The sequence below is a fragment of the Buteo buteo genome, chromosome 15, assembly GCF_964188355.1.
Source record: "Buteo buteo chromosome 15, bButBut1.hap1.1, whole genome shotgun sequence".
Taxonomy (NCBI): domain Eukaryota; kingdom Metazoa; phylum Chordata; class Aves; order Accipitriformes; family Accipitridae; genus Buteo; species Buteo buteo.
The window spans coordinates 11,892,497-11,917,968 of record NC_134185.1 but is presented as its reverse complement, the minus strand read 5'-3'; the positions used below and the strand labels follow the sequence as shown (position 1 = coordinate 11,917,968).

At 36.6% G+C, this 25,472-nt stretch overlaps 1 protein-coding gene across 2 annotated transcripts in view; it reads left to right on the top strand.

The window, feature by feature from the left end:
• RNGTT (RNA guanylyltransferase and 5'-phosphatase) overlaps positions 1-25,472 on the top strand; it is a 184,192-nt gene that overhangs the window by 60,095 nt on the left and 98,625 nt on the right. For both annotated transcript variants that reach the window (XM_075046597.1, XM_075046598.1), the window contains exon 11: positions 10,769-10,933. In XM_075046597.1, the coding sequence (XP_074902698.1) occupies positions 10,769-10,933 (165 nt within the window). The remainder of the gene's footprint in view (positions 1-10,768; positions 10,934-25,472) is intronic.

Genomic DNA, 25,472 nt, shown 5'->3' with positions numbered 1-25,472 from the left:
ACACATGAAATCTGGATCTTTCATGTTCCTTTGAACATAAAAGGCTAATGGCACCCAACATTCCTTACAGTGTTTAGTCTTAATGTGTACAGAGCTAAATCCCTGCAGTGACTGTTACTTTTCAGCTTCCTGATTTCTGTCTGTATGTAGTCGAGTTCATTATTACAGTAACTGTAGCTGTATAGCACTACCTCTTTCACCTGAATAGTGAATAAAAAGTTCAAATTTGGTGGGTAATTCTAGTGTAACAGAGGAAGCTCACAATAGAATAATTAACAGTCCCAGAAGCAAATACAAGTAAATCCAAATCCCTATTCATCAGAAACAATCCACAAAAGAACATGTCTTCATTTTCCAGTCATCTTTGAGACAGCTTTTCCTGAGAAACCTTGTTTTGAGAGGCTTTTTCTTAAATCATATTCAGTAGCTACGTGTAAATATATAGACACTAGACTTAAGCAACTATTTTTTTCCTTAGTTAAGTAATAAAATGTAACACTAGTGTAATGTAGGATCTAATTAATGCATTCTTAGCAAAGATGCTGAAAATTAATAGTACTTTCCTTTTCCTTTCTAACCCTGGCCTTTAAATTTTTAAACTCTAGCCAAGTTTTCATGAAACCAGATTGCAATGGTAAGAATAGACTGAATGCTTGAAAAAGAATAATGTTTTTAATGTTTAGAAAGGAGATAAATTTTGATTAAATTTCCTAATACTCTGTGCATTAAATTAAGTCAAGATCAAGATTTCTTTAGTTGTCATTATGCATAACAATGTTATAGCCATTAGATAAAATTTGTCATGGTAAACAGATACACTGGTAATAAATCCTGCCCACAGCCACTGTGCTCATTGAATTCATGCATATGAAACTTTTTTGTTTTAAATCCCTGTGAAATATTACCATGTCTGACTTTTCCATTACAAACCTCATTTTAAAGTGATGTAAAGCTCATAGTACATGCTGTCTCTCATTTATTAGCCTATTGACCTTATCTTAAAAAGGTACTGTGAAAATTTTGAGGGCACGATTCAGAGATGCAAGTGTTTAATTGCATCTTTTCTGTTTACAAATGCACCTGGCTGCCAGTCACCCTTCTGCTCTTACTTTTAATTCTGAGATTATTCTCAAATGGTACCATGTCAAAATACAGATTTAAAATGCCTTCATTACTAATAGTACTCTGGAAAATAAGGATGCCGTGCATGTGTTTACTCTTGCACCCTTTCTATTATTTCTTGTGAAGACATACCTAACACCCAAATATTTGTAACAGTGCTTTTGCCGTGTGTTACATTCTCAAAATCAGTGTATATCGCTTCATCCTGTCATGGCTCAGAGGTGTCGGGTAAATGAAATACAGAGCATCTACTCAATTGTGTCTGGCTTTGCTTTCTGGTGTCACACTGGGAGAGATGCATTAAGATTGCTTTCTCCTTCTCCTCCCATTTTTATAATGGAGTTTATTGAGAGCAGGGGCAGCTTGGCCAGGTAATGTGTTTTAGTATTCTGTAGGCTATATGGATAGGGTAGCATTACGGAATAGGGAGGACAACAAATGTTGGGCTAGGAGAGCTTGTAAGATGGAATCAATACAGTAAGGGAGTGATGCTGCAGAAGGGTCTGTGGAGATGGATGGACAGAAATACATCTCAGCTGGTTGTCTTCTTCAAAGTCTTTCTTGCCTTATTCCCCTTCCCTGTTGGTCATCTTTCATTCATTATTGAAAACCTGAGTTGTATGTCTGAGCAGCAAAATTTGCAAATCTCCTTACCTATTCTGTAAACTTCCGAAGAGATAATTTGTGCTTTCTTCCCTGTTGCTCCTTGTGCTTGAGTAAAGTACATATACAACTGAAAAGCAGCATTTTTATGCATTCTTGCATCCATCTTTTAAAACTCTCCTTTGCTCTGATGCCTCCAAAAAGTAAATTATTGCTGAAGAATGATAACTAGTACATGCTGACCAGGATATCTTTGGTGTTTTTGTGTTCTTCGTTTTATACTTTTTGTCTAACAAGCTGCTTGTTGTTGGGCTGCATTCTTTAGCATTGTAATTAGTTTGAAGGTTGACTGTTTTACTTGCTGGTTAGTGTGTGTGAAAAATACATCTGAATTCTTCTTTTCCTTTCTGTCTCTGAGTTAGATCCTCCTTTTCCCAACCCAAGGGGCACTATGGATCGCAGTGAAAGTGGTTTGTTTTCCACATTTTCCAAAATAAAGAATGCTTAATGGAATATTATATAAAAGCAAAGGGAGTGTATTAAATTTCGTCATGTCTTGTTTTATTCCCCAAAGGTAAATGTTTCCATACCCTAACATGAAGCATGTCTCATGAGAACCTTTTTGAATGGCAGATTATTGCTAGTATAATTGTCAGGGGAAGAGGTACAAAGTGTTACTCCTGGGAGAGATATACGTGAACAAGTAGCTCTCCAAGAGCAGCTTTAGAGGTTGCTGTGATACAAAATCCTTTATATTTTTCAGGTGTTCGAGTTCTGTAGGTTTTGTTCTTTCTTGCTTACTCTGATGTGACACTTTTTCAGCAAACTATGAAACCTGTTAGAAAAAACACAAAGCGAGACTTAGAAGTTTAAGTTGCATTGTAAATGAAAATAACACTGAACTATTTCAAACCTAATACAATTCAGAGAATAAAGTCCACAAACTTTTTGTTCTTAGAAGGTCTCTTTAAAGAGCTTTTCTCAGTATTTTTACTGAAGTTTTCTGTCTCTCGCATTTTTAGCCTTAAAAGACCTCACTTTTTATTTGCACTATTTTTTTATCATCTTGTTGTGCTAGGAACTGTAACATATGATTAAATAGAAAAACTGTCTCCCTCAGCTTGCAATTTATAACAGTCATTCCTATAGGAACTGCGAGGTGGACTTAAACTGAACTTCTGTCTCGGGCAAATATTCAGATCTCAAGAATCTGGCAGTCATCACAACTGAAGTGGAAAGTGTGAAAAACCTTATAGTGGGGCAGGTTTTCTGGTTACATTATCATGACCAATTTCTTAAGTACTGGGAAGGAAGTCTAACACAGGACTTTTTTTTGGTCCAGTATATTTCAAAACAGGAGAAACTATAGGCAAAATCGAGGATGGTTGGGGGGATATCATATGGAAGCAGTGGGAGTGTGTTCAAATGTTGTCATGTCTTATTTCCCAACTTAGTTTTAATGCCTTATTTTCTAAAATTACTGTAGCTGTAATACTTAATATTTTCAGTTTTCTCCCTCTTGCCTTCCCATCTTGCTCCTGTTTCTAGGGGAAAAGAACTAAAGAAAAAAATAATCAAAGTTAATCAGAAGAATGTACCAAATCTAAAGTAACTATATAATTCAGGATAGGTTTTACGAAGGTGAAAGCAGGACCTCCGTAATATTTTCTTTTCCATGGCTAATATGTTTGAATAACCTGAGTGACTGTTGTGGTCTAGAACAGAAGTGAAGGCGATATTTTCATCCTTTTTAGCATATTTCTCTTATTTAAAAGAAATATGAAGAAAAATGCCACTTTTCCTTTGAAATGAGTATAACAGTAATTAATCAGTATTTCTTACTCATAAGCTAACCATGCACACAATGAACTAGATATCTTAAAGACAGATTGTGTACTGAAGTTATAGATTTTTTACAAGTCTTAAGGAGTATAACATCTATTACAAGCAGATACTTAATTTTTAGTTCTGTCATGGTTTAGGAAAGGTAGGTGGTTCTTTTTCTAAGACAGTATTTGTGAATCAGTGCTGATTGTTACTATTTTTCCTCTTTTCTAGTTTTTAGGAGACTTTATACTTGCTGTGCTAGGCAGTCTTATTTTAAATACTGTGAAGTTATTTATAGTCTAAAAAAATCAGTGCCACAATATTTTCTAATATGAAATGCCCCGAATAATGTCTTTAAGATGTGGGAGTTTTCCCGTGGTTCTTTAATTCACTGGAGTGATAGTTCTTTGTCATAAAGACAGTCCTTTAAAAACTCAGCAATAGCTCTTGTTGTGAAGAGTCACTGTGAGTCTACCAGTCTTGGCTGGTAGAAACGAAGAAAGTGTGAGGAGGGTAGAAGCAGAAAGAGAAAATACTGAACCATCTAGTATCTGTTGCAATCAAGGTAAGGATGCCTCCATACTATGTGCAACAGCAGTACTAGGAAAAATAATTGGAAAAACCGGAAGCAATAAAGGCCTGTGTTCAATATTGGACTTTGCAGATAGCCTAAATTCAGTGCAAAATAAATTATTTAAATTTATATTCCCCTGGGAGAATCATGTGCAGTCTTTTTGAGTATAAATATCTGATGATGATGATGGCGAATCTATTTTCTAGTTATGGGTTATTAGAGTTATGACTTTTACTTCTGTGATTAAAATGGGAAGTTCATGTACTCCTCAGATTGCTTGGGGGGAGGCAGCCAGTCTAGACAGAACATAATTCCTTTTGGTTTTAGTCATTTACATCCCAGTAAAATCCCCTTATTGAGTTCTGTTTTTGAAGGCTCAGGAGGATTTATAAGGATTATAAAGATCCTAAATGAAGCCACTGTACATGTAATCAAACAATGATTTGGACTGAGTTGTCTGTGCTCCCAAAATAGCCACTACTAAGCTTTTGGTGCCTAACTGGAGCTTTGTTTTCAAAAGAGAGGGGTTAGGTGTTCGTCTATGGTAGATGCTCATTTCCATGAATCTGCCTCTGTATTGCACAGCATTAATGGTGAGAATCATAATTCAGTCACTTCAACTTATCATAATTCTGCCTTACATGTGTTACCTTTACACTGGTGAAGCAAACTTCTCATCCACTTGTTATAAGGTTTTATGGTTTTTATCTTGTATTTGTATTCTATTTTGAGCAATCCAAGGAGAAGAAGAGTGAGAAAGGGAACAATATTTGTAGTACGATCTGCTTTTTCTGGTTTGATCTTATCTGTTTAGTCACAGTTTTGACAGTCCTGCTGTTTCATTCAAGTTATGATGTTAATAAAAAAAATAAGTGTGGAGCTATATTTGTATGTTCTATTAGGCCTTGATGTTTATGCATGGGCTACAAACTTCTTTCCTTTGTTGATTCATACATATTTGAATTTCTTTTCAGTGTGGGGGTTTTGGATATTTTTTTTTTAAAGGCAATTCAAATAATTCAATACATGTCTTAAGCAGTCTTTTTAATAGGTCTGATTCCCCAAATCATTTTCGTTCTGTGGTAAATGAAAATGATATTCCATTGTATAAGCTGACAACATATAAATAGTAATTGTTTTCCTGCAGCATGTTGGTTGAATTGTTACAATTGAAACAATACTTCACACACTGTACCTCATTGAAGCCAAGAAAACTTTAGAAACCATTTTGAAACTGCTAAATTCCTTGTCATTCCCATATCTGTTTTGAATATTTGAGTGATAAAAGTTAGAAAAAAACAAATTTAAAAATGTATTTTCAGATTATAATTGTTGTCTTGCCTTTTGCCTTTTAGAAATTAAAAACTTAGGAGTCATAATTCTACAGAATTTTTAATTTCTCTAATACTTTACTTTTAGTCCTGTTTTAAAAAGAAAACATTGGAAATGAAAAAAACCTTTTAGGTGATTGAATATAATAATAATCTTATTTGGAGGATGAAACAGCACCTTCAGATTGTTTTTACATAAAGCTATGTTTATTAAAAAAAAAGCAGCATCTATCAAACCACGGTCAGAAGAAATACATGCCAGATCATTAGTAAAAAATGCAAAATATTAGACTGCATGGTCTTCAGAAGATGGGAGAACTAATAATGGGCTTTCATTGGAAATGCAGATGTCAGCTGTGGGTGCCTTGAATTGTGAATAATAATGTTAAACACAGGGTAGAATATCAGCCTGAGCTTATTCTTTATTCTCCCAAAATCATTAAAGCTAAGACAGTTGTGACATATGTTCTGCTATGGCTCAATAAGTGAAGATGTGTGTGGAACGTATATGCATGTATGTGATGAATTATTCATGTCTAAGTTACTGCTGTGGGAAAGCAAATGGAGTGTGCTTTGCTGGCAGGTAGACTTCGAACCATATCTCATGGAGGAAGAGAATAAACATTCTCAGTTTATCCTGGCCCAAGCTAGTTATCACCTGTGTACGCGGGCCCAGGCATTATTTCCCTTTTTACTATAGCTGCATTGGGAAAATGCCAGATAAATATAAAATTCTAAGAGAAAGTACTTTTATGGGATTTAGCACCTACATACCCTGTTTTGTTATCTGTACTGCATCCACCTAGGTAAAGGACTTTCCATGTAAGTCTCACTGAATTTACTGAGCTGTAACCACAAGTTCAACCTTAGAGGCAGGGGAAGGGACACTTAAACCTGGAGGGTGATGGTACCTCCTCAGGGGTACCTTTCTCCTTGCATGTCTTGTTGTTGTTGTAGTTGGTTGGGTTTTTTAGTTCCTTTCAGCAAATAAATTGCCTTCTCCTGCCCCCTCAAGATAATGGATATTAAATGAGCTACAGACCCTGTTTTTTTAGTATTTTTAAACATGTATTTCTTTTGTGGTACACTAGGTTCTTATGTGACTTACTATGTATGGGTTCTGTTGGGAAGTTAATTTGAAATATTGTAAGTTTAAATTTAGAAATGTTCAACCCTGGGTGGATTTCAGAGTTCTGTAGAAATCTCATTTTATGTTTTGAGGATGTGTGGAGGATTGTGTTAAAATCAAAATCATATTTTAAAGTGTCACATCTATTGCAAACCTACTTCATGCTGTGACCTCTTGGTGCAATGCACAGAGTTTCAACAGGTGAAGGGAATTCAACTGCTCAAGGAAGAGGTGTTGATTCAACAGATGACTCCTCTCTTGAGGCTTGTCTAAACGATATTTTGCTTCAGGATACATTTTAATTACTGTGAGGGGGAAGTGTAACTTTCTAACATAGATAGGAAACACATGCTACTTGTTAATTTTGTTTTATCCTTTGCTAACAAACTTATTTTAGGTTAAAAATGTCTAGAACAGAAATTATCATCTAATGTACTCCAGTAACTACACTGTTAGGCAGTGGTGACCCTCATCCTCCTCAGACAAGTAAAAACTTACATGTTGAAATAAAATCTCAAACATCTGAATGCTTAAATTAGTAAAACATCTATATTGCCTAAAAACATACTAATATTTGTTGCCTGGGTTTAGATTATATATACATCAATGTCTTCTTTTTGGACAACTTTTAAATGTGTGCTTTATATATGTCGTGGTCTAACCCCAGCCAGCAACTAAGCACCACGCAGCCACTCACTCACTCCCCCCCCATCCAGTGGGATGGGGGAGAAAATCGGGAAAAGAAGTAAAACTCCTGGGTTGAGATAAGAACAGTTTAATAGAACAGAAAAGAAGAAACTAATAATGATAATGATAACACTAATAAAATGACAACAGCAATAATAAAAGGATTGGAATGTACAAATGACGCGCAGTGCCATTGCTCACCACCTGCCGATCGATACCCAGTTAGTCCCTGAGCGGCAATCCCCACTCCCCCCAGTTTATATACTGGGCATGATCACATGGTATGGAATACCCCGTTGGCCAGTTTGGGTCAGCTGCCCGGACTCTGTCCTGTGCCAACTTCTTGTGCCCCCCCTTTCTCACTGGCTGGGCGTGAGAAGCTGAAAAATCCTTGACTTTAGTCTAAACACTACTGAGCAACAACTGAAAACATCAGTGTGTTATCAACATTCTTCTCATACCTAACTCAAAACACAGCACTGTACCAGCTACTAGGAAGACAGTTAACTCTATCCCAGCTGAAACCAGGACAATATACTAAATAATTTCTTCCTGTATTTGTCAAGGTCTGCAAATTATTTATTGCAGCCTACATTACCCTCCTACTTATCTGCTAAAAGCTAGGATTTTACCACTTGAAGGTTTTGGATCTGTCTGGGATAAATACATTGTGTATTAGCAGCATTTTTTGTAATTACAGCAAGTGTCTAATAACAAAGAAAAAGCCCTCCTCCTCCAATATTGCTTTTATTCAGTATGTCCTTGATTAAAATTCAATGTTATGTTAATTTTTTTATTGCTAATGTTCCGTGCTTTTGGGAGAATGAAATATTCCTTAACTTCTTAGTTTAGTTGGCTGATGCAGAAGTTGCTTGGCAGCAGCATCTGTGTTTTCCCATCTCATATAATCTTCTGTCGGCCTGGCTCTGACCTTTATATGATGGAACCTAGTGGTAATATACTCATGTGCTTGACAAGCTTTGAAATAAAAATATATGATTGGCAGAGCTGCAGGAAATAATTGCTTCCAAGTAGATGTGAGAAGTGAAAGGATTATTTAAAGGAAAAGAAAGTGATTCAGCTGGTTTATGATGCATATGAAGTCGTCTCAGCTTTTAATTTAACTATTAAGGGATTGAAATAAATTTAAGTCACTTTGTGAAAGCATTTTTGAATGAATCATTGTAAGGAAGCTCTCTAAATAACTTTACTGCTTATTGGAAGCTCAAATATTTGAAACATTAATTAGTTCCTTTGCTCTTTCAGACCTACTCATAAAATGTGGCTCAGTGGAAAAGCTACTGTGGGGAAGAGAGCATGTGCACTAGATCTTGCTGAAATTTACCTAGAGAACAGTTTATGGTGTTCTTAGAAATAATAAAAAATATGTATACACCTTTCCCAGGAAATAATTCTTCAATCAGTTTTCGGTCAGTTGTTACTGAGGTCAAGATGTGTTTTCTATGTTTTAATTAGATATACAAACCAGGACAAGCTCAATCACTGTATAGATGACTTCTCAGGTATGCTGTACATGGGGGAAGAAAGAAAGAAAGAATGATTCTCCAGAATTTTGTGTACGGCCCTTAAAATTCTGTAGATTGTGCAGCTGTATTCTGCAATGAATCAACAAAGAGTGAGCCACTCTCTTGCCTTTTAGATTTTCTCATACTCTTAATTTTCCATTCATTTGAATAGCTCTTTATTACTAACACCTCCACGTATGAAATGAAAGTGACAGTGTAGGCAAAGTTAGCAGCCAGATAGGCTTCCTTCTTCCTCACAAGCATGGATCGATGACCAGAGATTAGGAGACATTTCACCCATGTTGTCACTGGCTTTGTGCAGAATGTGCTTCCCCACCAAGAGGTGGTGGCTGTGCTGCCTCTCTTTGTATAGTTTGAAGCTGAGTCCTGTTAAGAAGGTTGTTGTGGATTAATGTGGTATGGGAGCAACACATAGTTCTTAAAGCTGTTGCAATGAACAATTGAGGACTTCTCATAGAGATCTAGTAAGGAAAGAAATATGAGAGAAACTTAATGCCTTTTTGGGAGCATGAGATGCAGAAGATTTTGGTGAAAGCCAGGATGAGTTTGGGAAGAACTTGATTAAACTCATGTTGGTCTAAAACTAGCATTCTGTTTTTCTCTTAATTAAGTTATCTGTGCAGATATTACTCATTCTCTTACCTTTGTATGCGTCACCAGGAGGTCATTTTGCCATTTATTTCCTTTGCATTCTTTCAGATTGACCAGTTCTGATTCTATTTGATGTGCGTTAGAGCAGGACTTTTTTCCTTTTAGATTCTCTTTCCATTTCTCTTCTATCTGTGTTTAGTACAGGGAATACCTGGTTGCTGGTTCTCCTGCTCATTGGTACCACTGCCATTGATGATGAGAGTCCTGTGTTTTCCCAGTTTCCTGTGCTCATTGCTTTCAGCTTTTGAAAAATTCTGGTTTTGAAGCCAAAGCTCTGCAAGCTTATTTTCTGTGGACTGTGAAAGGGATGGTTTTTGAAAATTATTTTTTTGTGTGCATGGGGTGGCAAAATGAGGGATGATCTAATGCAAATAGCCTCCAATGCTGTATTGTCCTTGTAACGATGCGAATCTATGAGTTTTGTGCCTTATTGCTATGAAAGTGGCATGTCTGATTGAAACTAACTTTAGAACTTATAAGTTGCCAGTTGCTTATCTCCTCTTAGTGATATCCACAGTGTGTTTTCCTCACTGTCTAGTGTTCAAGATATAATAAACTCCATTACAAGCAATTATTAATCTGACAAACACGCATTTTGAATGCTCACACTGATCTGGTGCAATGCATCAAATGTATAAAGAGCAATGTAAAGCTGCTGTTTTATTTCAGGTCTTGAAAGGTCAGAGTACACTACTGAGACTTAGAGAAGGGCTTTTACTACCTTTTGGTGACCAAGCCATCACATATCTTGCAGGTTTTTGCAGCCACTGTTTAGTGGCACATTTTCCAACTGCAGCTATGTTTTTCTCTTTTCTGTGACAGAAAAGTGAACGTTTACATAATTAATGCTTCTCTGAAGGCATCAATATAGTACATTGAAAGGAATGAGTTTACTTAACTGTGTAAATTGCATTGTTGTGTTGTATTAAAAATATTATGAACAAAATGAGCTAAATGATTTCAGAGGAAAACTATGTGGAAAAATATGTAGCTGCTATATCCAAAGTTATAATTAGGGAATGTTTAAATTATTTTGCTTAACTTTAAAGGTATTTAGGTATTTAACTCATATATGCTTGAATATGTATTTCAAGTTTTTATCTTTCTATGAACTTTGATTTGATTAAACCTCTTACAGCCTGAGACAAATGCTTCAAAACCGAGTATTTGGCAAAAACATGTAATGATTTAATAATATTTTTATGAATCTGTGTGATTCTAAATATTGCGTAAGGAAAACTGAGACTGTTGAAATAATTTGGTGTTTGGTTTTAAACTGATTTTTGTAACTTGGCAGGGACAGCCTGTTGGAGACTGTGATTTTAATGTTCGACTTGCATGTATAGAGAAAGAGATTATATATCCACGACATGAAAAGATGAAAAATGGTCTTATCGACAAAACACAGGAACCATTCAGTGTTCGAAACAAACCGTTTTTCGACATCTACACTTCAAGAAAGGTAAAGTTTATTTCAGTTGTTTATGTTGTGTTCCTGAAGGCAGCAAAGCAGTGTTGGGTATAGGTTTCCCTTAGCTTTTTTAGCTTCCAGTGAGTTCCTCTGCTAACCAAGTGTTCAGCAATGCTTGGGGGGTGATTGGCAGTTTGGGGTACTCTGAAAAGTGGTTTTAGGCTACCCATTCCTTCTGAATTAGTATTTTCCCATATTTAAAACCTGTACTTTGGCAAAACATAATTCTTTAGTTTCGTAATCTTGAGTGATGATATAGAAGTTAATAGCTTTAAGTCTGAAATGTCTCTGAGCTCAAGGGAATGCCTGAGAGCTATGTTGTTTACACTTTCCTCCTTCATAGGTAAGAATATAATCTTTTTACTTCTAGTCCCCATTTGGCCATAGTATAAGAATCATGAGTTGTGCCTAAACTCCCACTTCATGTTCAGCAGTGGTTACTAAGAGCCCATTCTACTTAACACCTCCACATTTTACTTATTAAAATACTGCCCTAGGTCTTCTGAAGTAATGCGTATGACTTGCAAATATATATGAGTTCCTGTCCTTCATTGTGCACTCTTCAGTATAGACATATCCTAGCATTCTGCAAAACACTTTTATTCTCTTCTGTGAGTTAAATGGCTTCTGGATAATACTTTCTTCTAGAGGAACCCGTTTTTCTCAGCACTGCTGTTAGAAGTAGTCCCGTGTCTCATCAACACACAACAATGAACATCAGATTGCCAGCTTCCATTTGCTTTTGTCATTTCCTTGACCCTGTAGCAGGTGATGAATCTCGCCCCAAGAGGAGCAGTAATTGTACTTTGGCTAACCAAGAGTGCCTGAAAAGTAAATAAGGAGATAAGGCATAAGCTGGACTTTAATAAAAAATAAAACCTGGCAGAAAGTAGCAGTCTTTGGAAAGTTTAAATCATGAACAATTCTATGAGACGTTTGTGTGGATAAAGCACTTATAAATGTTTTGTTTGCTTCTCTGTATTTGTGTTGTTGCATTTTTGGGTTGTCTATTTAAGATCAACATTGTAGATTTTGAAGTAAATTTTTCATGGAGGGGGGGAAAGGCTGTTTGTCTAGGACACATAACTTTGAGCTTGAAATTATAAGAAACAAAAAGGAACACATCTTAAAAATGGTTTCTTACATAAAACTATAGTTTCTTGAAGTGTTCTGAAGTTCCAGGTTATTCAACCTCATTTAAAATCACAGGAAGAACATGGTTGGAAGCATTCCTAGAAAAATTTCTAGGTAAAACACATCTGTAAACAAATCTCATGCTAGTTAAATCTAATTGCCAGCACATGACTATTGAAATGATCCTCTGCTTCCCAAAACCTAGGATATTGAAATTATGCTCAACAGTTTTCTTTTTCCTGTCCAAAGGAGATTTCTGAATTGTCCATATGCATTCCAGTGTATTGGATTTTAACAGTTCTGACTGTGGCACTTTTTAAAGTCAGCAATGAAATAGATGCTATTTACAGGTCTTTCTCTGTCTATCTGAAAGCTCTGAACATAAACTCTCTAAGACATTGACTGTCTTATTACCCAGCAGTAAAGCATCAAATATGTTGGTGAGGAAAAAAAATTTATACATGGCTAGAATTTGTTTCATAGTAGACTTATAATTGCTTTTGGTGCTAGTGCTTGGACAATATTTCTTTATTTTGTGCTTGTCTTTGCCATCAGATTTGATTAACTTGTGAATTATGGAATGAAGCTGTTATCTGGCCAATCTTCTTCATTTCTGTGAATATTCCTATATACAGCAGTTGGAGATACACACAGAGAGCAGGAGGGGTAGAGTTACTGGCAGTCCAGAGCAAATAGCCAGTGTTAATTTTCTCTTATTTTAATCATTTCAAACATTTATGATTTATCTGCTCTGTGCATGTATTAGATCAAATTGGTAGGAAAATAAAGCAAGTAAGGGTAATATCCTGGGTTTTATCAAACTATATGTTTTGAAAGATTATTTCTTTAGCTAGGCCTCTTTTTGTCAGTTAACTCCCCCCCCCAGTTAGAATGAGTAAAAGTTAATGGCTGGTTTGCCCTACAGTTATATAGCACATTTTCTTTTTCTGAGGGTTCCTTTTCCTCTGAGAGTTTTGCTGCTTTTTTCTGAGCAACGAATATACCCTTGGAACAGATGCAATGGTGACTTCTGCAGTTTGAGAGAGCAGGACATCTGAAAGTGTGAAGCATGGCTATCTCTTTGTTTTTTGTTATTTATCTCAAGTTTTTAAAAAACAGTATTTGAAGGTATCAGTAAGTCTGCAGTACCAGGTAAAACTTGAAGGACATTGCAACTGCATTTGAGGTTACTGTGTTGCAAATGCAGTTCAGTCAACAAATTCTCATCCTAATGTGTTATTGCCACCTTAAAAACATCTTTGAGACAAGAGTATCTATAAGCTTTTAATTTATTGGGGTATTTGGGTTTGGTGTGTGTTTTTTGGTTTTTGTTGTTGTTGGGTTGGTTTTTTTGTTTGATTTTAGGGTGGTTTTTTTAAGTGGTAATCAGGGCAGACTCTAAAGCTTTGTGCATTTTGGGTTTGAAATAACCATAGGTTTTAAAATTTTATTTTTGTACAATGTACTTTACAGGTTTTAAACAATCCTCGTCCTCACTTGAAGTCACTGTTATCTAGTGTAGCGTGTTCATTATACTACATTTACAACAGAAGACTTCTAATGAGGCTTTAAATCTGATCATTGTTTTCATTAAGCAAGAAGTTTTATGTCAATATTTAAGAATTGTTTGTATGCCCTATGATAACTGTAAGGAGTTTTAGGTAGTACTACCAGCATTGATGTAGAGTTTTGTCTAAGGCAATATTGGTAGACATATAAGGGAAATCATTGTAGTTTCAAAAGATGTTTCAAAACTGTATCTGCTCAAAAGAATGGTATTCATAAAATTATGTTCTCAAAAGAGTAATATTTAGGCTAAGAATTATTGTTGCTCTTGCTTACCTCAAAAATGCATTTTTTGTTTCATTACTTCTGTGAACTTGATGAGTGTGATTCCTGTAACACTTCCTTAGGATAATGAAAGCAGGATTACATCTTCATATTCATCAGAACTTCATGAACAGAATTTTTCATTATATGTGGTCAGAATAGACTATTGTTTTGAAGCATTGCCCTATTCTGAAAGATGACTATCTAAAAATAGTATTGCTTTGCCCAAAAGATCTTTTTTCTATGTTTATTCAGTCATCTCTGCAACTATAGCAACAAATGTACTCATAGCGATGAATACCTCATTATTATAGCTGAAAGAGCAAGCTGGGTTTTCCTTTGCATCAATGACAAATGTCTTGACAGGGTTTAGCAACTCTGTGTGCAGCACAGCAGGGTCTGCAGGGAGACAAGGAATTCCTTTTAGCTTCTAAGTCTGCTTGTATTCAGATTGACTCACCATACCCATCAATCCATCTTCAGAGATGGTGGCGGCTGAATGGCTGCTAAAGGACTGACAAATGGGACCTGCTTAGGCAGATCTTTTCCTTATGTTTAATTAGCTGTTTTTCTTGTTCTTCTCCAAGAACAGCGGGATCCTTTCATCTTTAAAAAGCATCTAACAGGATCCTTCCTTTCTTGACTAGAGGTTCTTAAAGATTTACACCCTTGAGTGGTCCCAGAAAAGCTGTGTGTTTTCTTAAGCGTAGGTTTCTTCTCTACCTCCAGTTCTTGTATTTCACTGACAGAAGATGTAGCTTCTCAGGTCATCCCCAAGGCTCGTTACTTTCGAAGAAAGATCAATGGACATGGCAGTCTTTGGCAGCAGGTAAGATGGATCTCTGATTGCACTAGCATATTCAAGACTGAAGAAGTGGAAAACCCATACCACTGGTCAGAACATGTTTCATCAAAATTCTTGGAGTATGTCTTGGACTGTTTTTTTTTTTGAAGCATAGCTGGGTTTTGCTTAGGGTCAAGAAAAGAATCAAGTGTACTTCTGAATTACCACAGCTGGAACCACACATCACATCTTATTTTTGTTTTGAGAAACTTCAATTTCTGAAATGTTTTCCCAAGATGCAGTTTGAACCTCACAAAAGTAAATATTGTAGACTTCTCCCTTCACAGCCTCCCTCCATCATTCCTTTCTATGACCTGAGTTAAGACATAGTGTTCCAAATTGAAAGCTGTCATTGGCCATTCTTCTTATTAACAATAGCATGTATCAGTAAATGTGTGTTAGCTTGGGTGGATTGTAGGAAGATTACTCAAAAAAAAGGCCAGGAGTCTCAGCACTATATTTGATAGCAGAATAAGTGGCTAAAACTTTTAATTATACTGGGAAAAACTAATGTTGTCCATATAGGTTTAGTTATTTTCAGTGACAATGTGGAAGTAATTACTTGAAAGAGCAGTAAACTTTGTACTGTGTTATATAATATGTCCAATAATGAAATTGTTCTTAGAGTTATGGATTTGGGACTTTAATACCAGAGTTAGAGTACTGGCTGGTTTTTTTCCTAGTCTGAAAATCAATTTACTGTGAGCTGAAATGCACTTTTAAAGTACAATTTTAAAGTATGGCAGCATTTATAGTTGTGCCTTGACATTTGTTGTTGGTACTAGATTTTGGAAAGAAGGGCTATACCTTTACAATGTTATAACTTTATAATGTTGTCTTGAAAGTTATCTTAAGATGTTTTAATGGACTTTTGTTTGGTTTTTATAAGACTTGAGTTTTGGTGGTAAGAGGAAGAAAAGAAAGGGACAGTCACTTGGGGACGCGTTGTATATTCTCAGAATGTCTCAAAATGTTAGCTTGTTGAATTTTGATATTGATGGAGAAAGCAGTATCACTAAATTTGCCTGTATAATCAAAGAATCATTAAGCATAGTTTACTCTTTTAGTGTTAGCTGAGAACATGTACTCTGTGAGTGATTTTGCCTTTTCATATAACTTCCAAATTCTTTTAGAAAGATATTTTTGAGCGATGTTGAATCTTTGCTGTTTGTCATTACACTTGCATGATTGGTCATTTTTGTTGCATAGGTTGCTTTCTTTTCATTTATTAGTGTGCATCAGAATTCAAGGAGATGACAATGTCAGATCTACTAGCTCTCCCACCCATCATGTAAGGATAGCAGCAGCCTGTGGAAGAAGCTGTTTTAGGCTTCCTTGATGCTAAAGTATTAAAGACTAGTGAGGTTAATGCTTTATATGCTGCATATCTTTAGCCTTAGATCCTTAGCCTTTTATTTATACAAATATTTTAGGATTTCAACAAGGGCATTATCTTCGTTATATTAAACAGGAAATACAGGTACCTAGAAATAATTAAACACTTGGAAATGGTGCACGTCTTGACTTTCAGTGCCTAAACCAACCCACAGTTCTTTTGCAACACTTTTTGGTGTGGACAGTCCCAGACCGGATGTCATCACTAAAACCTATTGTCTAGTGAAAATGCTGTCTAGTAGGAGGAGGAAAAAAGTTCCTTTCTGTGCAATCCCTGATCCCATGGAGAATTGTGCCCATCACTCTCAGTGGAACAATAGGGCTGAAGGTTAAACAATGATACAGGTCAAATGAGCAACCTTTTTCAAATGTTAGCACGCTGTATGTCAGTGACTTGTCAGTTCTTAGACTATTATCTGGTTTTAAAATGACAGCTTGTCCTAGAGGGATTAGAATGAAGGTGAGTGATCTCTGCTAGAAGATTAAATGGTCTAGGATCTTCTCGAAAGTTTTCAGTCAAATCTGTGAACTGACAGATGACTTATTTTGTTCTCCTGGTTTATTTGACATTTGGATTTTTATTTTTATTTTTTTCAAACTGCTTTTGTTGTAGCTAGGAAAGGTGGAATGTTTAAAAGTTTGTGCCAATAAATGTACAGCTACTGTTGAGGTGGTTCGTTTTGGAAAATTAAGTGGCTGTGGACCTCTGATAATGAAGGAGATTGTGTAAGTACATGACTTGCTGATGTTGGTGTGAAGTATTTCGCAGGCAGCTGAGGCAGCTGTAAGCTAGTATTTGCATGGCCTGAAAAAATGAACCCTGATAAAAGGCAGTATATGTGGACATAGCTCATCCATGTCTGCCAAGAGAGCTGTTAACCCAAAACTAACTGACCACAAAACCCTGTCTTGTGTCGCCAAGTAGGCTATAGACAAAAATGTGGAGAAGGTTTGCAGTCATGGAACAGAAGACGAAAGAATTCAGTGGCAGCAATGGCAGCAGCAGAAGTGTCAAATAATCTCTGCCTAATTATTGGAGATTGTGAGTTCCACATCTTGGTGGAAGGGGAATGTTACCATCCGTAGGGTTTTTAATGCCAAAAGACTTGTTTCCTCTGTTTTTTATTGTCGTTGTTTTTATTTTCTGTGCCTTAAGTAGTAGCTTAATCGGCTTACCTTTCAATCCTGCGTTTCCTGACCCAGAGTTGGCAGTCAATCTTCAGTGACTGGCCTACACCGTAGTCCTCACTCCATCTGTTCTTTTCCAGGTTTTTGGCCTGTTTATCATTGCATCTCCTTTTAATTACCTTCTAACCCATCTCCTCTCTACCATTTTGTTTCTGTTTACCTTTATTTCTTTACTTTGTATATTACTTCCTCCCTTTGTCCTATCCCATCTTCCCCAAAGTGGAAAGTCAAATGTTGTAAAAGCAGTACTGTCTTATTCCACTCTTAGATGCTTTTGTGCTGGTGTTTATCTTCACTCAAATCTTCTTTTTGGAGTGCTTTTCTTCCTGTAAATGCAAATAATGGTCGACCTGAGGAACCTAGTAAACAAGTAGTGAATAAGAAGCTGGAATGATGTTACCTTATGCTTATATTAGAACTTGAAATCTTCACTTGGCAGCTGTCCTGTATCCTAGCATGTAGTACTTCAGCCTGATTTCTCAAAATTATTTTACCATGTGAATTTTAAAGGTAAGGACAACCAACAAGACCAAATGGAAGCTTTGTAAATTGTAACATGAAATAGATGTCCAAACTTGGGCTCTTGAGCTGAATGTAGGTTACTACCACTTAAAATTCAGTGCTTGAACTGGAACTATTTCATGCAACCAGCTGCAGCACTGGAATGACGTGGATACTGTTCGGTAAACATAATTTCTGGCAGTGGGGGGATGAGGGTAGCAGGGACTTTGTAGGCCAGGGCTGGTGGGGTGTCTACCTGCCTCTGGGTGTTCCTTTGCTTTCTGTGGATCAGGGAGGCTGGAGTTACTTGGTTAGATTTGGTTTACACCAGAAGATTTTTCCCTTGTAGTAGGGAAGAAAAATGACTCAGCTATTGCTAGTTTTTCAGTCTCCTTGCTCTGGTGGAGTCACTTGAGGAGACCTGTTCATGAACAAGGATCTGTGTTCATTTCCTAGAGTTAACAAAAGAGGATTAAGCTACTTGCTTTTGATTATTATTATTTGTGATGTTGAAGGTCAAGTATAGTATTTCAGCACAGTATAATTTTGGTTAGGGAAAAGAGGAAATAGTTTTTTGCTTTTGGTTTACGAAATTATTCATACATTAGTTACATTTCACATTTTTTGGAAAATGATCTACTGAAGTTAAAACAAACAGTCTTGAATATTTCCATGAAGGATTATTTTCATAACTAGTGGCCCATGTTAGATATTTCTAGTGTTACAAATTAAATTAATGTAGAAAAATTCAGATGTGGAATATATAATTAAATACTGACTTGCCAAACTATAGTGTGGGAAAGTAAACAATGAAACTAGTGGAAAAATAAAGGCATATGGATGAAGCATTATGCTTGGTGCACATGTTAAGTTTAAACATTGGAACAGTACTTATTCAGTTTAGCTTTTAACATTTTAACTTTAGCTTTGAACTTTCTAACATTTTTGTAAATGATTTTTTCTGCATTTTGTGCAATGGAAATAATACACCTTTCTAAGTAGGAAAAATGTCTTTAACAGTGATTTCTACTTTCAGTTTTGTGGTGTATTACCAAAACAGAGGACATACAGATCTGTTTGGACCTAATTACCAGTTGGTATCCCAGTATGGGCAATTGAATTGGTATGTTTGATATCTTCTGAATTAGGTAGAGGACTCAGCTGTGGTGACTAAGTGGGTCACTCCACTCATTAATTGAGGGGCAACTGTTTAATATTGTCCGTCGTGCCACTTCACAGCCTGTCACTTTCCAAACTGCCTTCTGGCAATACAGCTCCGCAGGGAAGCCATCAGCTTTCTCGTATTGGAATGATGTTCAAGAGACATGCGCTTAATTTGGTTAAAATGAATAAAAGCACAAAGAAAATTGTAAAGATGGAGGTGAAATTTAAAGCAATTTATTATGATACAAGATTATAGGACATCCCTGCTAGCTCTTTCTTTTCTTGTGATATGGCCAGTTTTGAAAAAAAACCTGTAAAAAATTAATCTTTTTCTTTAAAACCGAGAAATAATAAAATCTTAGCATTTTACTGTTATGGCCTTACAGTGGCAAGTTTTAATTTCAACTTTGTAGCAAATAAAGCCCTCAAGTGCCATTGCATAGCAGAAGAATCAGATGTTTTTGAACATCCAGAATATAATGGTAAATCTTAATTTTCGTGTTAAAATCACTGCATCGGTGCCCAGTGGAATACATTAGCCCAGTTTGAATCAGGCATTGTAACAGTAAATGTATGAAGACTTTATATTCTTGCATATCCATTTTAGGTCTAATTGAATTATTGTATATACAAATTTGTCTTTGTTGATGAGTCTTAGTGGAAATGCTTAATAAAACATGATCCTTAATTATCTGATTTAATTAAAACAGGCTTGTCCATGTTCTTGACAGCTAGAGACTGGATTATGTTGTGGCAGTTTATGTAGGGGCTGGATAACAGCTAAACTCTATCAAGCTTGTAACACTGGAAGATCATTTAGACAACAAATTAAAATGTACTTGGCCCTATTGCACTCAACGATGTTGTTTTTTCCTTTGACATCAGAAGAACTTTTGAATGTTGTATTTGATCAAACTCAAGAGTATTAGGGACCTTCTAAACATTAGTGGGAGAATCTTGCTCAGTTGGACATCGGGTAACAGACTTCACTGAGTATCTGCCATTCATTCAGGAATGTCACAGATTTTAGATTTGTAAACAGGTCAAAGAATTTGCTAGTGGCACCTATTAAACCTCCTCCAGCTCCAGCAGGACTCTAGTCTCAGGCAGGTGTGCCCTGCCAGGTAGGACAGCATGAGGAAAGTGATATGGACAAAATCCCAATCCCTAAAAGGAAAAACTGAAGGTACCTTGCAGGTTGAAACAGAGAGCTGGCAAGAGCACAGTAAATTAAATGGCCAAGCCATGAAGTGTATCTTCATCAGGCAAAATAAATATGAAATACTATTGCTATTTGGCAGAGACATTCCCTCACAGCCTAGAGGAATCCATGTTTCTCCCATTTTGAAGCTATCACAAAAGTCAATTAAAGTTTCTTGAAGCAGCCTATTTCTCTTACTTGGAAGAAGCATTTGAAAACATCGTAGTTAATTGATGTCAATTTCTCAATTGTGTTTTTGAGAAGAGATTGACAGTGAGAAATGCCTAATGCTTATTTTGAATTCAGGAATGCAGATGTGCTGTCAAATTAAGCATTAACACACATAGTGCTCGTGTTATTCTTGGGTATTGTTTTGAATATATTAAGTACATGACCTTTGGAGTTGTTCATTCAGAACAAGCAAACTGGTGATAGCTCAGTGGGACTCTTACTGCAGCGTGCTCTATGTTTTTCTAAAACGTCTCTATCCAAATAATTAAGGAACATGGCATATAGCTAGTGTTAGTAGCATCTTTAAAGACTGCAGTTAATGAATTAGCTACAAAACCAAAAAGAGATTAAAAAAACAAAAATAGAACCATCAAACTTTATTCTCCGCCACCTCCACAATATATTTTATTGTTGTTCACTATAGCATTTTTTTCCCTTGTGGCTGGGTAATGAAATCAAGCTAGTGCAGTTCTTCCATCTTCTCCATATTGGAGATTGCATCCCATCACAGGCTACAGTAACTTTCAGCTAATCGTACATCTGGAAGTGGCTTTTCTTTAAGTCTTTTAGAGGGGTAGTAGAAAAGATTTAAGAAGCAGGTTTCAGAAGATGATATATATAATTTCTCTTGCTTTAAGTTCTCTGTGAAAAAAAGCAGACTGTAACACTCCCTTGTGAAACTGGCAGCAGTTCTCGTAGGAGCTGGGAAAGCTCCGAGAGTCCAGTGTGTGGAATAACGTGCTTTTTTCAGAGGTGCTTCAATCATGTCGTGAAACAGCTTGCAGATAGAAGGAATGACTCTCTTTGGCTTTCTTGCTTGGAGTTGTTGCTCGTTCCCCATCACATGAGTATAAGCAGGAATTTCTATTGCCTTCCTGTTCTGGATAGACTCCGATAAAGACTTTTCTGCAGAATTGTTCTAAAAGGCAATGAAGAGTGGTGTCATTAGTTAGAATGCTACTGCCCAGGCACTAGTAGTTTGGGTCCTTGTCAGTCATTGGCAATGAAATTATATGGGCAAATGGTTGAGGAAGAAACTGTACAGTAGTTATGATTCTTTGAATTATGATGTTATTTATGGTCTATGGCCTACTAGCGTCAAGTCTTACAGAATACCTGGCTTTTACATCAAGACATCAAGGAGTCTAGGAGCCTTGCACATCATGCTCTTAGCCAGAAAACAGAACACTTGGAGCTGAAGTACAGACTGCAAGTTACGCTAGTGGCAGTCTGAATCTGCATCCTTTCAGCTTCATCTGCTTAGAATGCAAGAGAGCCATCAAATGAGAACATATTTATAATACGCCTGAGAGGGCTGTTGTAGCTGTGGTAGCTGTGACATAAAGAAATGTTTCTTTCAATGCTCCTGCTGAGCTTCTAACTGCTTTTAGACCAGAGGAGAGTACATAGGTGCCGGAGCAAACCCAGGTAGAATTAGGTCACCTTCCTTCCTCTCTGTGTATGCACCTGTCTGTTGCCATTTCGTGTTATTTCAGCCTTGCTGCTCCCGCTGTGATTAGCGCAGAGCTGGTGGAGGTTCAGTGGAGGTGCGCGGGTGAGCTCCTGTCCTGCTGCAAGAGCTGTGAACGGGCTGTACATGGGCGAGGTGATCCACGGTAAAGCTGGCCACCCGCAAAGTGCTGTGAAATACTAGGAAGTGAGCCTACTGCGAAAAAGTTTCTTCTTGCCATTGTCTGTAATTAGAACAAGTGGGAGACTGTCAGTAAACATCTTTTTGTGGAATATGAATTTCAGGTTCATTGTCTTCTAACAGTGTTTTGCTACATGAGCCTTTAGTTAGGGCCATATGTACTTGAATACCATGAGTGATGTTTTAAAGGGTAAAACAGTGTATTCTGTACAGGAGTGCTTGCTAAAGATGGTGAAGGAGGGGAGAGGAAGCTACACATATTTCTCTTGCAAAAGAATTTTTGTTACTAGAGACTTGTCAATCCATGAAGCTGAATTCAGTATTACTAAACGTGCCTTTGGTCAAGCTTTAAAATGAGAAAAGCCCGCCTTGCATGCTCGCTTTTTTGGGCTACAAATTTCCTATGTATAGCAGGTGGTTTTGTGCTGGATTCTGGTCTAGTGTGTTTAAAATTACTAGGGTAGCTTCCTCATGGAATTCTTAAAACGTACTTAGTGACCAGTTGTATCCACTGTGCTTTTGTTGTGGCTGTTGGCTATTCCTACACCTAACAGATGGCACTCGCTTAAACTGACAAGCTGTGGGATAGCCGAGCATTACTAATAAAACCTATCACATGTTAAACTTGACCTGACATTAATCAAGTTTTGAACGCTACAAATGATTCATGGATAATAATTAGTCTCTTGATCATATTAGTGAACATCAGTCTCACATTGCTGCCATTATCTGCTTTTATTCTTATAGGGAACAAATCCATTGCAGTAATTAGGTGTTTTTAGTGTCTTTTGAGCCAAAATGTTCTGTATGATTAACTTGGCAAAGAGGTTATTCTTAGTCTTTCAGTATGATTGGTTTCAGAGCTTCTAGTAAATTAACAAACTGAAAAGCTTTCTGTAAAATAGTATTTTACAAAAAGTATGTATTTTTTAATTTTATCAGCTGAGAAAATTCCCATGTGTCTTTATGCAGTCATTTGGTATAATTTCATCACAGTATGATTCAACGGTTGCCACAGATGACACAGTTCAAAATAGTGGTGATTTTGTTAAACAGATGAACCTTTGGAGTTTACTTTTACTCTTCTTGTTTAGTCCTGAGTTATAGGTTAATATCAAGTGCTTTCGAGATATGTGTATTCATACAGACAAAATAATGTTTTCAGCTTTCCTCTGTTTACATTTTGAATTAGCATCTTGAGTGGATGGCTGTGGGAAAGCTAGGATTTGAGCTTTAAGCATAAATTGTTTTAAAGGATTTTCATCCAATTTGAATTATACACTGATTTTACAGCCCAAGAGCATCAAATTTCTTTTTAAGTAATGAGCAAGTGAGAAGTTTATACTTTGTGTTCTTATGCAGTTAGGGCAAAGTAGATAATTTCACTGGTCTACTGAAAATGTGGCAGTTATTCTTCAGTATGTGTTGGTTCTTAATTAGCATATAAAACTTCTTTAAATAGTTACTTCTTAGGGAGTTCAGTTTTTAATTTATTTTCTACAGTTTTTGATCTTGCTCTTCCTTTATGCATATTTTAGACCGTTAGCATGGGCCAGGAAATATTTTGTAACTTCATGATTTTTTTTAGTGTATTAGCTTAAGAATACTTAGTATGAGCTGTGGTTTTCTGACTGTACTCTCAGTTATCATGCTGCATTTCCTTTCTTGCCTTTTTGTTGCTGGTTTCCCAGCAAACAAAAATTCCAAATCTTTAAGATAAATACAGCCAAATACAATGAATAATTGAGGATGCAGTGTAGAATTGGACTTTACCCTGCTGTAAAGATACACGTCAACTGATACTGTTTTTACCTCATTTATTTGACATAAGGTAGCATATCATATTTTGATTAGGAAATTAGAATAATGCAAAGGAAACAGGGTCATGTTAAATTATTGAAAATCTACTATTCAACATTTTTGTAGCTGATTTGGAGGAAAAACATGAAATCATATAAATGAGAGATGGATTACTTGTGTTTTTGTAAGGGAACTAAATGTTAATGTTGAAATGCTAGTTACAGCTTTTGGAATCACAGGGTGCAAGCAGAACTATTTACTTGCGTGGCCACGTGTTAAGTCACGCTCCTGAGACCATGGCCCTTGATTTCAGGACCTTCACAGTTACTTGGAAGGAGCCACTTTGAGTCAAGCAGCCAGTTGTAATGAGCCATTGGCTGGTGAAATACTTTGGCAAGTGCTCACGTATCCAGAGAACTTGAAAGGAGACTCCTGTGGAGGAGAACAAGGGAGTGCATTTTTTCTTGCTGCTATGGCCCTTCTGGAATATTCTTTCTAGTCTAGCTGGGATGGTTTCAGTTGATGAAGAAAATTGTGAGTTTAGAGGAGACATTATTGAAATATTTGAAGAGTTACATCTGCTTCCTTGTGAAATGCTTGAAATGTGAAGCTTGTTTCTTTGCTCAAAAAACCACTAACATGACTTGGTCAGTGTCTAAATAGAGGAACAGGGAATAAAAGTTGAAGGAAGAAAAAAAATGCTGAGAAATAGGCATTAATTTTTTAATTCCACATGCAATACTTCATTGGAACAACTTAACAATGATCGTTGTTCTCTATCACAGCGTGCTATAACTTGAGACTGTACAGTTTTCCAAAAAATTAACTTGGCACTTGAGCATATCACTTGAAGAGGAACTTAAATATGCGTGAGAGGAGAGGGTTTCATCCTCATAGCTGTCTGAAAGTTAGTCTGAACTGGTGATCCAGGCTATGTCTGGTTTTGGGCAGGGAAGGAAGGAAGCAGTGGAATTGCCAGAGGTATGTCTTTGATCCTCTCCCATCGCCCCCCAAACTGTTAATTTACACTAGATTTGTTTTGGTCAGCTGTTTTACTTCAAATGCTAATGCTAGGTGAGGTGAATGGTATCCTGAGTATGAACAAGGTAAAAGTCTGAGTGGATTCAGTTTGAGGGTTTCGGGGTTTTTTTTTTCTTTCTTTTTTTTCCATTTTTCAGAAGGTGTGTGATCCCTTTAATTCCCCAAACCATGTGTTCCCCAGAGTCACTAAAGACTGTTCTGAAAGTTTTACCATGTATTTGTAGTAATTTCAGTCAATGAACCAAAATCAAAACTTCTTGTAACACTTTATTTTGGGCTCTATTTCTCTTGAAATGCAAATTAGCCAACTTTTATTTGTGGAAAGTTTGAGATTTTGAGTTTTATTTTTAAATGATATATGAAACTCCCCCCCGCCCTGCCCCAGTATATAGTTACTCACATGCTATTTGATGCCTTTTTGCTTTGAGACTGAAAGCAGCTGTTTAGTTCTTGATACCTTCTCTGCTTTTAGAAACAAAACAAACCAAAACAGAAATGATGCTGCAGGACAGGGGAAACTGGAAAGATTCTGGGGAGAAGGAAGGAGCAG